The sequence below is a fragment of the Lipotes vexillifer genome, unplaced genomic scaffold (genome assembly GCF_000442215.2).
Source record: "Lipotes vexillifer unplaced genomic scaffold, Lipotes_vexillifer_v1.1 scaffold539, whole genome shotgun sequence".
NCBI lineage: Eukaryota > Metazoa > Chordata > Mammalia > Artiodactyla > Lipotidae > Lipotes > Lipotes vexillifer.
In genome coordinates, this window is record NW_006789542.1 from 989,013 (window position 1) to 1,004,641 (window position 15,629).

Below are 15,629 nucleotides of genomic sequence, written 5' to 3' on the forward strand. Positions count from 1 at the left end.
AAAAAAGCAAAGAGGGCTTCCCTGGTGGCGCAGTGGTTGAGAGTCCACCTGCCGATGCAGGGGACACGGGTTCGTGCCCCGGTCCGGGAAGATCCCACATGCCACGGAACAGCTAGGCCTGTGAGCCATGGCCGCTGAGCCTGCGCTCCGCAACGGGAGGGGCCACAACAGTGAGAGGCCCGCATACCCCAAAAAATAAAAAAATAAGCAAAGAACTTGAACGGACATTTCTCCAAAGAAGACATACAAATGGCCAACCAGCACATGAAAAGATGCTCAACATCACTAATCATTAGGGCAATACAAATCACAATGAGATACAATCTCATACCCATTAAGAGGGCCATCAGTAAAAAAAAAGTGTTGACAAGGACATGGAGAAATTGGAACCCTCCTCTTGTGCACTGTTGGTGGGGATGTAAAATGGTACAGCTACTGTGGAAAACAATATAGAGGTTCCTCAAAAAATTAAAAATAGAATTACCATAGGATTTAGCAATCCCACTTCTGGGTTTATATACAAAAGAACTGAAAACAGGATCTTGACGAGAGATTTGCACACCCATGTTCATAGCAGCATTATTGACAATAGCCAACATGTGGAAGCAGGACTTCCCTGGCGGTCCAGTGGTTGGAACTCTGCCCTTCCACTGCAGGGGGCCCAGGTTCGATCCCTGGTCAGGGAACTAAGATGCTGCATGCTGAGCGGCATGGCCAAAAAAACAGACGTAGAAGCAACCCAAATATCCATCAATGGATGAATGGATAAAGAAAATGTAGTATATACATACAGTGAAATATTATTGAGCCTTAAAAATTAAGGAAATCCTGTCCTATGCTACAATATGGATGAAACTTGAGAACACTATGCCAAGTGAAATCAGCCAGTCACCAAAAAAAAAAAAAAAAAAAAAAAACCCAGAATACTACAGAGAATATTAACCACATTGACAAAACTTTAAAAATGGAACATCAGGGCTTCCCTGGTGGCACAGTGGTTAAGAATCCGTCTGCCAGTGCAGGGGACACGGGTTCAAGCCCTGGTCCGGGAAGATCCCACATGCCGCGTAGCAACTAAGCCCGTGCACCACAACTACTGAGCCTGCGCTCTAGAGCCCGTGAGCCTCAACTACTGAGCCCACATGCCACCACTACTGAGGCCCATGCGCCTACAGCCCATGCTCCGCAACAAGAGAAGCCACTGTAAGGAGAAGCCTGCGCACTGCAACGAACAGCAGCCCCCGCTCGCCACAACTAGAGAAAGCCCGCGCGCAGCAGCAACGAAGACCCAACACAGCCAAAAATAAATAAATGAAATAAATAAATTTATAAAAAATTTAAAAATAAATAAAAATGTAACATTAAGTGAAAAAACAAAAGAATATATGCAATATTTTTAAGTAAAAAATTTTAACACACACACACACAAAAGACAAATGCCTCATACAAATGGAATCATGCAGTATGTAAAGTTGCCAAACTCTTAAGAAAAGGAAGTTGGAGGGGAGGGGGAGAGGGCAACTTATTGTTAGATGAGTTTAGAGTTTGTTTTGCAAGATGAAAAAGTTCTAGAAGTCTGCTCTACAATGATGTATATATAGTTAACACTACTATACTATACATGTAACAATGGATACGATGGTAAATTTCATGTTGTTTTTGACCACAATATTAAAAAGCCATGAGGAAAGCAGATGCTGCTGCATGCCCGTCCTTCCCCACCCCACCCCCCGGAGTGGCTTATTAAATAGATGATGCAGTAACTGTGTAAAAGATGAGAAAATTAGCTTTGCATGCAGTGAATTAGAACAGGATAATCACAGCACCATTGGCACAAACCCTCCAGCTCTGCCTTCTTAGCTTCTTTGGCTCAACTGTCCCCATGATCCTCATTGCTCTTCATGTCCACAGAGATGGCCCCCTCCTGATACTCATTTGCAAAAGTGCAGAACCCTCTGGAAATAAGTTCTCAGCCACGTGGAGGTCATCCTTCCATGGGGAGGGGACATGTTTCACGGGAGTAACCACTGGATCTAGGTTCCAGGCTCTCAGGAACCCTACGTATTTTGCTGTCACCAGGCCACCACCTCCTTTGTTCTTAATATTGACCTCAAGGCCACTCTGATTTATAGATGGATCAGCTTCTTCCCCTCCTTCCCATAGGACGGCAGACAAGCCTCCTGGGGCCTGGTCACGCAGTCAGGGTCAGGCCACCGTGTCTGAGGGAAGGCAGAGGTTGGAGAGGGTTCAGGGCAGCAGGTGACAGTGATTAAAGGGCTGGAAACCAAGGCAAACTTTGGGATGGGGGCCTCCACAGGACCTACGCTGTCCAGTAGGGAGGCCCTCTGATGCTGCAACAGCATCCAGCTGCTTCCTCCCTCCCCAAAGGGGTCCAACGGCAAGAGGCTTAGTTTGTGCTGACAAGGCAGGTGAAATTCAGACCAACAACCCCACACAGAGAAGTCTAACACAAAATGGACTCTTCAGGGAGGGGTCAGAAACATTTTGCCTAGATTCTGAAGGAAAACCTGTTTCCCCCAGGGATTAAATATATGTGAAACCCTCAATTTATAGCCTGTGGCCCAGAGGAAGCCCTCCATAAACAGCAGCTAGTGTTATTTTCCCGTCTTAATCTCATGCTTTTACAACAAAAATCTTTATACAGCTTCCAAGAAAAGGCCTATGAAGTCAGATACATGAGTACATGTACATGAAAACATCCATCCAGCTCCTCACTGAAATTGTGCATATTAAGAACTTTAGTGTTATACCTCAAGAGAAAACTGTAAAAGACAAAAATGGACAAAACAAGACCTCTGGGTCAGTGAGAGATTTTGTTGAGGCCAATAAAACGCTCTACAATGATGGAAATGTTTCCTCTGTGCCAGCCAACAGAGCAGCCAGCAGACATCTGTGACTACTGAGCACTGGAAATGTGACTAGAGTGACTAAACTGAATTTTTAATCTAATTCTGATAAATTTAAATAATGATTGCTTTATTGGGCAGTCCCAGCATATCGCAAGTCTCAAGGGCAAAGACATCTTCTTCCTTGCATCTCCCTCAAAGCACCTAATAGATCAGAATATATCATATGCACTTTGGGAAGGAACTAAATGACTATTTTAAAACAACGTATATGTATTTCATAAAATATTATACTGTGTAGGAATAAGTAGGAATGAAGTACTGATACGCACAATATGGATCAATCTCAAAAGTATTCTTTTGAGTGAAAAAAAGCCTTACACACAAGAACACACACGGTAGGATTCCATTTATATGAAGTTCTTGAAAAAGCAGAAGTAACCCACAGTAATACAACATCGTAACAGTGGCCGCCTTGAAGCGGGAGTAGCTGACTAGTAAGAAACATAAGAGGACTTTTGGGGACAACAGAAATATTCTATATCTGGATGGGTGGGTGGTCACACAGTGTGTACAAATGTCAAAACCCAAACTGTAATCTTAAGATCTGTGCATTTTATGTAAGTTATACCTCAGTTTAAAAAGATACCCACAAGAAAATGCTTATGTAATGAATGAGAGTTGCAAAGTACTTTTCACCTACATTTTATTTGCCATTTTTCAATAACAACATCTCAGCACCCTGGACAGACATTATTAACATATGACTGATGAAGAAAGTAAAAAGGTTAATGATTTGTCCATGTAGTAGTCCAGAAGAGGCCATCTCAAAGCCATGCCCTTACTGCCATGCCATTCAGCTTTCCTAAGGGGTCAAGGTCATTCATTTCCAGGGTGCCACCCTCTCCCCGTGGCTCCCCCAGGAGGCCTTACCAGCACGCGGCCATCAGCCTTGGGCTGCCGGGCCAGGCTCACCCCCATCCACTCATCATCTCTGTCTTCCCGGCAGGTCTTTCCACAGGGCATGCCCCGATTCTTCCCTGGAGGAAAGAGAGAAAAACCAGGCTTGGACTGAGGAATGCTACTCTCCTATCTGCTTTCCAAAGGGCGTAACAAACAACCCAAGTGTTTGTTACTGTTACCGAACGCAGGACCCTGTGCCCGATGCACAGTGAGGCCAAACAATACGAAAGTCGGAATTGGGAACAGAGAAAGGTTTATTGCAGTGCCCTGCAAGGTGACAGGTGGCTCAAGGCTTAGAAAACTCCACACTCCCTGAAAGCTTAAAGCAAAGCCCCTTTACAGGAAAGGTGAGGCAGGGGCGGGGTTAGTTTCTGTAAGCTTCTTGGTGTCAGATCCTTTGTTCCTGAGGTCGGGTCACGATGTTCCTGTAAACGTCCACCAAACAAATGTTAGTATCTGTTATGACAAGAAGGGGCAAGGGCCCAAGGATAAACTTTCGCCCTCCTAGGTCCAGGCCTCGTTACGAGGAGGGGTCCCTGCGCGGGCCGGTCACCCTGCCCAGGAGCGCTGGTCCAGCACCCAGCCCGCGTCCTCCCGCCAGTGCCCAGCCCGGCTGAGGAGGCAGATCTCAGCTGGCGGCGCCCTCAGGGCCAGGTCCCCAGACCCCGCCCAGCCGTCATGGCTGAGGGAGCCAGACGCCCAGGACCCAGCGGGCCGGGCCCTCAGGCTCCTTAGGCCACCCAAGTCGGGGCCAGCTCCCGCCGACTGCGACCCAGGGTGACCGCCGCCGCCATTAGGTCGCGGAGGTGGGCATGGGGGAGAGGTTCGCCGCTGTCTCAAGGCCAGGGCCCAGTGACAAGGGCTCTGGAGCCCTGCAGGGCACAGCCCTCGGCCTGTCCCTGGGCCCCAGCTCACCCGCCGGCCGAGGCCAAAAGGCCTGGAGGTCCTTGGGGAGAAGGCCGTGACCCACCTGTCTCCACACTCTCCGCCGCGACGGCCGCTTCTCTACTGACCCGGCGGAGCGGGACCTCTAACCGCTGCGCTCCGGCTCTCGCGGTAACAGCCGCGCGGCTGCCCCGCCCCTATTACATTACCAGCCCGTAAATAAGGAACTGGTAACAAGATCCAAGTTGACTCCACCACCACGTATATTGTTTAATTCAGTCAATTTTTTTTCATAGCAAGACTTTCTCAAGGAAGGAAGCAGTGCATTGATTTATATTACGAAGTAAGCTCCTTAATGTGTTATATACCAGTAACAAACAGCCCACAAACCAGTCACAGACACCATGGACACCTCCCCTATTTCTGCTAAAGAAAATCGTGACAATTCTTCATTTAAAAAAAATAATGGGGCCTCCCTGGTGGCGCAGTGGTTGAGAGTCCGCCTGCCGATGCAGGGGATACGGGTTCGTGCCCCGGTCCGGGAGGATCCCACATGCCGCGGAGCGGCTGGGCCCGTGAGCCATGGGCGCTGAGCTTGCGCGTCCGGCAACGGGAAAGGCCACGACAGTGAGAGGCCCACATATCGCAAAAAAATAAAAATAAAAATAAATAATGGTTAGAAGATCTTGAGGGGAAAGGACTTTGGAGAAAGTGAGGTCTTGAATTGGTGAGTACAATAAAATATAGCTCTTACTTATTGAGAACCGACTATGTGCCAAGCACAGTTCTGTGTATTCATCTCTATTATCTCACCAATCCTCTCAAGGTAACCCTTATGAGATAGCTAGCTTCCTTCTGATTTTACAGGTGAGGCAACTGAGGCCAAAGAGGCTCTGGGACATTCCCAGTAAGTCCCAGTGGGTAACTGGCAGAGCTGGGCTCTGAACCCGGGCAGATCTGACTCCAAAGATGATATATTTTCCACCAGACCAAGCGGGCTTTTAAAAACATCCCTCAGTCATATCTTTTCCTACTTAAAACAGAAAACCTAACATTGCTTTTAATGGCCTCCCACCTTGCACGTAGGATAGAATCCCAACACCTTACCCCAGCCTGTCGGGCCCTGTGTAGTCCAGCCCCAGCCCACCTCACCAACCTCCTCTGCTTCCACACTCCCCTGCTCACCACTCCAGTGATGCTGTGCTTGCTCTAAATTTTAAAATGGCACAAACTTTCCTCCACTTGGAGGTTCTGCCTCCTGTACCTGCCCGGCTTACTGCTGTGCATCTTTCCGGTCATTGTAAAAGTCACTGCCCCAGACCCTCCAATCTAGATCAGATCAAATACTCACCACCTCCCCTCTGATCTTCTCACACTCAATTATTTGTTTAATATCTCTTTTGCCTACTAATTTATAAGGCCCAGGACAGCAGGATCTTTGGTGTATCCCAGTGCTTACGAAGTAACAGATACTCAGTATGTGGTGGGTGGATGGGTGGAAGGAAGGAAAAACGGATGAATAATCAGGAAGAAAAAGAGGAAAGTGTGAGGGTGTGATACCCATTCCCATCTTGGCAGTGAAAATCCACTCACCTCGAGCCATGTCCAGTTCGGTGCATCTCCGGTCAGGGTTGGTGTGGACGCGGCACTTAAACACAGCCCCAGGGGACTTCACTGAAGTGCTGTACTTGGAATCCGCCTTTGGTGCACCCACAAGGACCCTGCACATCAAGAAGAAAGGGCATTCGGTCACAACCCGGTACTAAGAAAGGGCAGCCAATGGTTAAATCCTCACCCAGCCATGGGTGTGTTGTCTGAATGCTCCCTGGGAGATCATACCCCAGCATTACACAGTGCTGGAGGTGGGTGGGGGCAGAGGGGAGGGACTCCTACAGTGAACCTGTTATGACTTTGACATGCCGGGGGAAAAAAATCTGAGTTTGGTTGGGAACACATACCACCAACAAACAGTTCCTATCCAGAATGTATAAAGAACTCCCACAGATCAATAACAAAAATACAGACAAACCAATAGAATAATAGACCAAAGACTTGAACAGATACTTGATGAAGAAAGATAAATGGCCAATAAACATATGAAAAGGTGCTCAACTCTATTAGTTATCAGAGAAATCCAAATGAGATACCACTTCACAGCACCTAGAAGGCTAAAACCAAAAAGACTGAAAACGCCAAGTGCTGACAGGATATGGAGCACCTGGGACCCTCACACCATGCTGTGGGGAGTGTAAACCATCACGACCACTTTGGAAAAGTGATTCGACAACTCCTAAGAAAGCTAAAACAGTGCCTACCTTCTGACCCAGCTATCTCATATCTAGGAACATACCCAACAGAAACGCACATATGTCTACAGGAGACATGCACAAAATGTTCACAGCTGGGTGTGAAACGGCCCCAAACTAGAAGAAACCCAAAGACCCATCAATGCTAGAATGCATAAATAAACTGTGGTGTAGAAATAGAATTCTATACAGCAATGAAAATCAATGAACAGTCAACTGCAACCTCATGGATGAAACTCACAAACACTGAGCAAAAGACATTGGGGACAGTAGTGTACTCACTGCCTGATTCCACTTATCTGATGTTCAAAAGTAGGTGAAATGTAACGGTCGTGTTAAAGGTTTGCTACCTCAGGAGATGGAAGAGGGTTGTAACCAGGAAGAAGCGCTCCTGGAGGGAGGTGCTTAAAATGTTCTCTTTTTCAAACTGAGTGGTGTTTATACAAATCTGTGAAAATTTATTCAATTGTAGATACGTCAATGGGCACTTTTCTGGATGGGTTACACTTCAACTTTTTAAAAACTTTAGTGAATAAATAAAGAAGAAATTTAGAAATGCCTTTTGTCCCATGTCCCCCTCTTGCCCCTCCCTGCCACACACAACGTGTACATTTAGGGGTGACAGGAAAGAAGTAGCAGCAATGTGGAATGATAAACTGCGTCCTCTAGCCCAAAGCAAACCGGAGGTAGAAGAGTTTGGCTACAACAGGGCAAGAACGTGGTTGTGCCTCTTTCGTCTTGAACTAAAAAGCTGCCCTGGGGATGAGCCGTCCCCAGCAGGGCCCTTGCCCACTGGAGGAAAAGAGCAAGACATGCCAAGATGACAGAGACACACATCTGGGTACAGAACATGGGGGAATGGCACACATTCCCCTCCAGATGTTACAAAAACAATTCTGGCCTACAGTTTTGTGCATTGTTTCTGGAAAGCAGTCAACCAAAGAGCTGTAGCAAAGAATACTAACTACCCCCAGTCAGGAATGGTTGGTGCTGAGCTACAAGGACCTGTACAACGAAACTTTAAACAAAACCCATGCTGATGTTCAAAGAGTAGACAGTGCCAAGCCACTGCTCAACTGGAACGTGAGCTGCCCCGTATCTCAAGCAGGCTGGGAGGGAGATGCGATTCCCTCCCAAGGGTATCGGGCATGTTATGAAATAGATCATTTCCCACTGGCCTTGGAATGGAAAGCATTCTCCGTCATGCATCTCTGGAAAAGGTGTCTAAAAGCACAGGTTAGAAGGACCTTAAACAGCCTCCCTGGGGCTGTAGAAAGCTGACAAAGGCTCCCCCCCACTCTGTCCTAAAAGCCACCTTCATCTTGGGATCTCGAACGTTCACCCCCAACCCTGGTCTCAGAATGACGCTGCTTCCCCTCCGACGCTCCGGCTGAGCAAAGGGGTGGAGATCTCCAGATCCAAAAACGGAGGGCTGAGACCCTCAGACGGGCCTTCAGCAAAGGCTGGCAGACCCCACAGGGACACCACCCTAATCTGGCTCAGAGACATGGTGTCAGGTTCACAAGGAGGCACGTGGGTCCCTGAGCCCAATCCTTCAATCCCCAGGCTAGGAAGGGTCTCCTTAGTGGAACCTTTCTTTCCAGGTCAGTCGCAGAGAGTCTGGATCTGATCCTATGAGGAATCAAATCATACCACACTGAGGGGTGAGAGGAGCCAGGCCCCCAGCAGTGAGGTCACCCCCAAGCTGCCTGCTGCCGCTCAGTAGCAGCCCAGGATCTGCAACCCGCCAGTGCTCCCCAGGCAGCTCCCAGCCTCTGCCTCACCACAATGGGCCACAGCTGCGGGACCCCCAAGCAGAAGGGGGGCTGGAACCCATCACCTTTGGAAATCCTAGCAAGCACTTTCCCCACAGACCACACTGCTTCCATCAACCACATGAGGGCAGCTTAGCCGGCCTGCGACTGCTCTCACTCAAATACAGGACGACACACCAAATGAAACTCCAGTGAGAAGAAAGCCACATGAAGGGGTCAATTTCCCCCCCCACCTCACCCCGGCTTCTGGGGCTGAGCTCCAGAGCCACCGGGGCTCGGCCAAGGGTGGCTCTCTAATGCTGGCTGTGTTTACACAGGTGAGAGGCATCAGCAGCTTGCCATCTCTACACTGTAACACCCACCGCCTTTCCACATGGCAGGCCATAGGAGCTGTGGAACATAAAATACCTCCTCCACTAGAAAACCCCCATGGGACAGACCTGGGTCCAGAAATTCCCACCAACTCCGAATTTATATCAGCACAGCGAATAAACGCCAATTGCAATCCATGCTATTAAAAAAAAATCACAAGAACTAAACAAGGGGGAGAATTCATCATGTACAAAGGAAGGGAAATGGCTGCAAGAAACAATGGCCTGTTTCTCTATTATGTCCCCCACAGTGGCACTGGAACCCCAGACCTTCCACAGACTGCCACTGCTCCAGACTTCTCAATACAGATACGCAGGTATCCAAGCAGGAAGGACCCTGGAGAGCTTAAATCCCAGCACTGCTTTTCCCAGCCGAGAGCTGAGACAGAGAAGCAGAAATTTATTTCAAAATCGAACGTTGGAGAAGGGACCTGCTGAATTATGTTTTCCTTCCAAGCCAAGGTACTCAATGATCCTAACAGCAAGGGCTGATCAAGCACTGATAACCACCATCTGGTTCAAACTCTTAATCAGCTGCTCAGAGGAGGTTTTTTTCCCCCAAATCTAACAAGAAATGAAGCAAGAGATAAGGGGGCGTGTGTGCACTTGTGTGCATGACATTCACAGTGGTGGCTCGCTGGAGGACGAGCCCGTATCTCTGTGTTCACAGAACATTGTGGCTTCCTCCGCAGCCTGGTGCTGCTCTTTACCTAGGCCGCCAGCCAGCAAGACTGCTCTACAGGTCAGCTGATGAGCTTGCCTCTTCTGAAGTTAGTTCAGCTGGCTATTCGCCAGGCTGGTCCCAAGAGAGAGGGCAATGGCCCAGAGTTCAGGGCATGCCACTGAAAGGTGCCATCTGCTTTTTTTCTCATTCTCAGTTACAAAGAGACATCCCAGCCACTTCCAATGTCCCCCCGCAAATCTTTCCCGGCACTCTTGACAAGACAATAAGATGTTTCTTTCCTCTGTACAGTTACCATCTAAAGGAGTGTCCCCACCAACAGGCTCCCAGTGATAAATCATCAGGCTGTTTCGGACCTTTGCTTGCTACTTCACGTGTGGTCCTCAGGCCAGCAGCATGGAAAACACCTGGGAGCCTGATGGGAATGCAGAATCTCAGGCTCCATCCACAGCCGGCTAAATCAGAACATGCATTTTAACAAGCTCCCCAGGTGATTTATAATCTAAGAAGTGCTACAGAACCACCTACACTGATTTCAAATAATCACGTTCATCTGGGGCCCCTATGAACTGAAGACCCCGAGAAGCAAGGCTCTCCTCTCTCAACCCCAGTTAAAGATGCATACAAACTTCCCAGACATTTTAGCCTCCTCCTTAACTCAGAGCTTGGGTTCCTAATTACAAGGACAACCAGCCTGTAGTGGGCCCTTGGAGTGTGCAGGTGCTGGGCTAGGCTCCCTCTGGGCACCATTGCATTTCATCTTCACAGCAAGCCTGTGGGAGGCACTGATATTATCCCCACTTTACAGATGGAGAAGCAGGTGGCCACACAAGGTCATGGGACTTGCCTGAGCCCACAAAGCACGGTAAGACACCAAGTGCAGCACGCACCCCAGCAGTGGGGTGCAGGGCCCACTCCCCTACTCTGCCCATCCCACGCCAGCCAGAAAGGAGGAAAAGGTAGCCGACAGGTATTGAGAACCCTCTCTGGTGCCAGCCACTCACACATGTGACCTTGTCTGAAAAAGGCATGCGATGCTCTGCAGGTGGCCCTGAGCTTAGAACTCAGATTGGAAGCTCCGTCCCCAAAGGACAGACAGGGGTTTGGAACTGAAGGATGGTCCTTCTCCTCCCCATCAGGCTGAATCTCGATCATCTTCTTGCTTTCCTAGAACGTTCACATGGTTGGCGTGGTGCTACCCAGAGGTTAGCCTCTCTCTGTCTCTCTTTGTATTTTATTGAAGTATAGTTGATTGAAAATGTTGTACGGCAAAGTGACCCAGTTATACATATATATTCTTTGTCATTTTCTTTTCCATTATGGTTTGTCACAAGATACTGAATATAGTTCCCTGTGCTACATAATAGGACCTTGCTGTTTAGAACACAGGCAAAACATTCTCTGATATAAAACATACCACTGTTTTCTTAGGTCAGTCTCCCAAGGCAATAGAAATAAAAGCAAAAAAATAAACAAATGGGACCTAATAAAACTTACAAGCTTTTGCACAGCAAAGGAAACCATAAACAGAACGAAAAGATAACCTATAGACGGGGAGAAAATATTTGCAAATGATGCAGCCAAGGGCTTAATTTCCAAACTATATAAACAGCTCATACAACTCAACAACAAAACGAACAACCCAATCAAAAAATGGGAAAAGACCTAAATAGAGATATCTCCAAAGAAGACATACAGACGGCCAATAGACACATGAAGAGATGCTCAACATCACTAATTATTAGAGAAATGCCAATCAAAACTATAATGAGGTGCCGCCTCTCCTAATGAGCAGTTCACGAACCTATTTGGAAATGTGGGCCTATCCATTCATCTGCCAGCCCCAGTTATGATCATGGGTTGTCTGATTTCCTGCTCAAGGCAATCCTGTCAGGCAGCTTCTAGTGTGCACTTTACTCTGAAATGGTGAGTCACATTGCTGATAAGTGGCTGGGATTTGAACCCAGGGTGTCCGTGTCCAAGGGCATGTTCTTTCCAGTCCCCCCTGAACTCCCACTTTTATTTATTGATTTACGGCTGCATCAGGTCTTAGTTGCAGTGCGCAGGCTCTTTGTTGCGGCGCACGGGCTTCTCTCTAGTTGAGGCGTGTGGGTTTTCCCTCTCTAGTTGTGGCGCACAGGCTCCAGGGCACATGGGCTCTGTAGTTGTGGCACGCGGGTTCCAGAGCGCGTGGGCTCTGTCGTTTGCGGCACGCGGGCTCTAGTTGAGGTGTGCGAGCTCAGTAGTTGTGGCTCACGGGCTTAGTTGCCCCACGGCATGTGGGATCTTAGTTCCCTGACCAGGGATCGAACCTGCATCCCCTGTGTTGGAAGGCAGATTCTTTACCACTGGACCACCAGGGAAGTCCTTCCCTCCTATTGTGGCAGTTTAAATGCACTCCATATTTCCAACAGAGCCACTTCCTTGGTTGACCTGTGTGTGGGGAAGCAGGTTACCAAGGCTCCAGTCCAACCTCCCATCCTACTCTGAACCCATCCCTCACCTCCTGAGAGCAAACCACCAGTCAATTCCCCTGGGAGCCAGGTGGCAGAAAAGGGCTGAACCACAGCTACTTCCCTGGGGGAGGCTCGGAACTGACATCGTCCCAAGGGCTCCCTCCCTTCCCACAAATACCACAGAAGTGATTCTGCAGGGCGAAATTACAGCCAGATGGAGGACGGCAACTGGGGATTAAAAACCTTAAACCCATTAGGTTTGCTTTCAGGCATTTGATCCCCAAACGAAAACTTCCCTGGGGACCCACGTTTTAGTTACAGGAGTGGAATTCAATCACTGCGTGCCCACCACACCTCAGGGAAACCCTAGGTATCACTCCACATCCCTTACTGCGCAAAACACAGCCAAGACTTGAGCAGTGGGAAAGCCAGTGCCAGGAAAGCCACCTTACCATGCCAAATCCTTCACTCCCCAGAGAAGGAAATAGGTAAAATTCCACGACCAACTGGGAAAGAACAGAGTCACGGGGAGGGTCCCACCTCGGAGAGAAATTAGCCCCCCTGGCCACCCTGGATGGGAGTAAAGGGTCCTCAGAGGCTGCTGCCCCGTCCAGGGGCTCAGGTCCTGGTAGACGTACCCGGAGAAGGAAACATGGCAAAGAGCCAAGGTTTTCCTTCCCCACCTGAGAACATCAAGTAAACATTAGAATTCAAGAGGCAGAGCAAGCTGCAGAGCTCTGGAGGCCTGAGTCTTGAAATCTTCCTGTTGGTTTCTCGTGAAAGTTTTCTTCTGCAAGAAAAATAGGTCACTACTTTCACGTTTACTTTTTTGGGGGGTAAAATTCTCACCAGCACCTTGGAAGTGCGGACCTACCTCCCAGACTTACCTGGAGCCTGGGATGAGGGCCAGAGCTCCCCAGAAAAGAAGTGACCTCCCGCCTGCTCGCTGAGAAAAGGAAGAGGCATGCAAAATGCTAGGATTTACCTCACACCTGTCAGAATGGCCATCATCAAAAAGACCACAGATAACAAATGTTGGCGAGGCTGTAGAGAAAAGGGAACCCTCCTACACCGTTGGTGGGAATATATTGAATAAACTGGTGCAGCCACTATGGGGAACAGTAGGGAGGTTCCTTAAAAAACTAAAAATAGAACTACCATATGACCCAGCAATTCCATTCCTAGAAAAAAGAAAACACTAATTCAAAAAGATACATGCATCCCAATGTTCAAAGTGGTATTATTTACAATTGCCAAGATATGGAAGCAAACTAAGTGTCCATCAACAGATGAATGGATAAAGAAGATGTGGTATATATACAATGTAACATTACTCGGCCATAAAAAAGAACGCAAATGGCAAAATTTCAATGGATGGACCTGAATGGTGTTATTCTTAGTGAAATAAGTCAGACAGAGAAGGATAAATACAGTATGTTATCACTGATATGTGGAATCTAAAAGTGCAACAAACTAGTGAATATAACAAAAAAGAAGCAGACTCACAGATACAGAGAACACACTAGTGGTTAACAGGGGGGAGAGGGAAGAGGGGACAGGGCAGGACAGAGGAAGGGAATTAAGAGATACAAACTATTACGTATAAAATAAATAAGCTACAAGCATGTATTGTACAGCAAAGGGAATACAGTCAATATTTTATCATAAATTTAAAAGGAATATAATCTATAAAAATTTTGAACTATTATGTTGTACACCTGAAACTTATATAATATTGTAAGTCAATTATACTTCAATTTTAAAAGAAGTTTTAAAAACTCTAGGGTTTACAATCCCACAGGTCTCCAATTAAAGCAGCCATCTCAGATCCTTTTGGAAGTAGACATACAAATGAATACACAAAAATGCAGATTTATGTAGAACATGACCAAAATTTTAGAGACCACACATAATAGTGTCTTACGCGAGACTCTGTCATTCATTTCCGTATGGAGTGCTGACACTCAAATTTTGATAATTAAATGGATCAACAAATGTACTGAAAGCAAACTTTTAGCATCTAAAGGCAGGATGAAGCCCATTAGCTTCAAATGTCAGATCAAAGTAGCAACAGAAATAGCTATTCATATTTATCCAGGGTTTACTATGTTCTGCATGTTACATTCCAGACTTTGCAGACATCATCTCATTTAATCTCCCCCACAATGTGATGAGGGACAAATTCTCATCCCTCTTTTATAGAGGAGGGAATGAGGCTCAAACAGCTGAAGTAACTTGCCAAGAACACACCGCTCCTAAATGGGGGCGAAGTCAGGCACCCCCCCCTCCCGTTTATGGCACAGACCACGGATTTGGTTGTTGCTGGGGAACCAGGGGCCACAATGAAGGCAGAGCCAGGTAGAACACCACTCCCCTGCGTCTGGAACATCCACTCCAGGACCCAGCCTGATGGAGAAGAGGTGCCAGGACCCTGTGCAGTGCTGCCCTTGCGGTGTCCCACACACACAGCCGACTTTGCTCTGGCATCTGTGCACGTTGCAGCATTTTAACACTAAACAGTCCAGAATGGGTGGGAGAGGTCACCTGGGCTTCAACACACCAAGGGATGAGCTGAGATGGAGGAAATTCGTTCCATGCTTTTTTTATGCTCAGATTTGCTCTCATATTGTTGGCCGCCTGTACAGAAATTCTGACTCTGTGTGGGTTTCTTTAACAAACCCAGGGGTAAATCCTAAACACGGGCCGCCATGGCTTCCTTTCCCACCTACTCTCCAAACAGAGCTTCTTAAATAAGCCGTGGGAGCCCGGAGGACTCAGTGGCGCAGGTGGAGGGATGGTAACAAAAGCAGCCCAGGGAGGTTAGGATGCACACACGGAATAGTCCAGAACGCTCCATCTTTCCTAGGACACTTCTTACAGAGACTTAGCATGACAGCAGGACCTACAGACGTCCCTGGAGGAATCACTGGTCCCTGTTTGCTGAGTGATCAAGCATCTCTGGAAAGCAGAACCCCAGGATCTCTGCACAGGTATCCAGTGGGTCCTGAATAAGCATCTGCAAAGGGTGTCACAGGGAAGCAACCATGACCGTGATTCCATAACTTTTCCAAGAGTGTAAGACAGAATCTCATGACACAGCTGCTTGGGTGCCTTGAAGCTCCAAACTCAGACTCGACTTCTTGAGAGGCAAAGGTGCAGGCCCCAGCTCGACCACTGTGTCACCATGTGACTTGGGTAAACACCGTCTCTGTGCCTCAGTTTTCCCCTTCATGAATGGGGCTACAATGATAACCAGCTGAAGCAATTGCAGAGAACATTAAGTGAGTTAATACGGGCTTAGCGCCCTGTAAGTGTATTCCTGCT

The 15,629-nt window shown here is 47.8% G+C and overlaps 1 protein-coding gene across 1 annotated transcript in view; it reads right to left on the bottom strand.

The window, feature by feature from the left end:
- Positions 1 to 15,629, bottom strand: part of ITGA9 (integrin subunit alpha 9) — a 371,922-nt gene that overhangs the window by 348,625 nt on the left and 7,668 nt on the right. Inside the window, exons 2-3 of the mRNA XM_007462694.1 lie at positions 6,309 to 6,436; positions 3,801 to 3,907 (exon numbers count right to left, since the gene is read on the bottom strand). Of these exons, the coding sequence (XP_007462756.1) occupies positions 3,801 to 3,907; positions 6,309 to 6,436 (235 nt within the window). The remainder of the gene's footprint in view (positions 1 to 3,800; positions 3,908 to 6,308; positions 6,437 to 15,629) is intronic.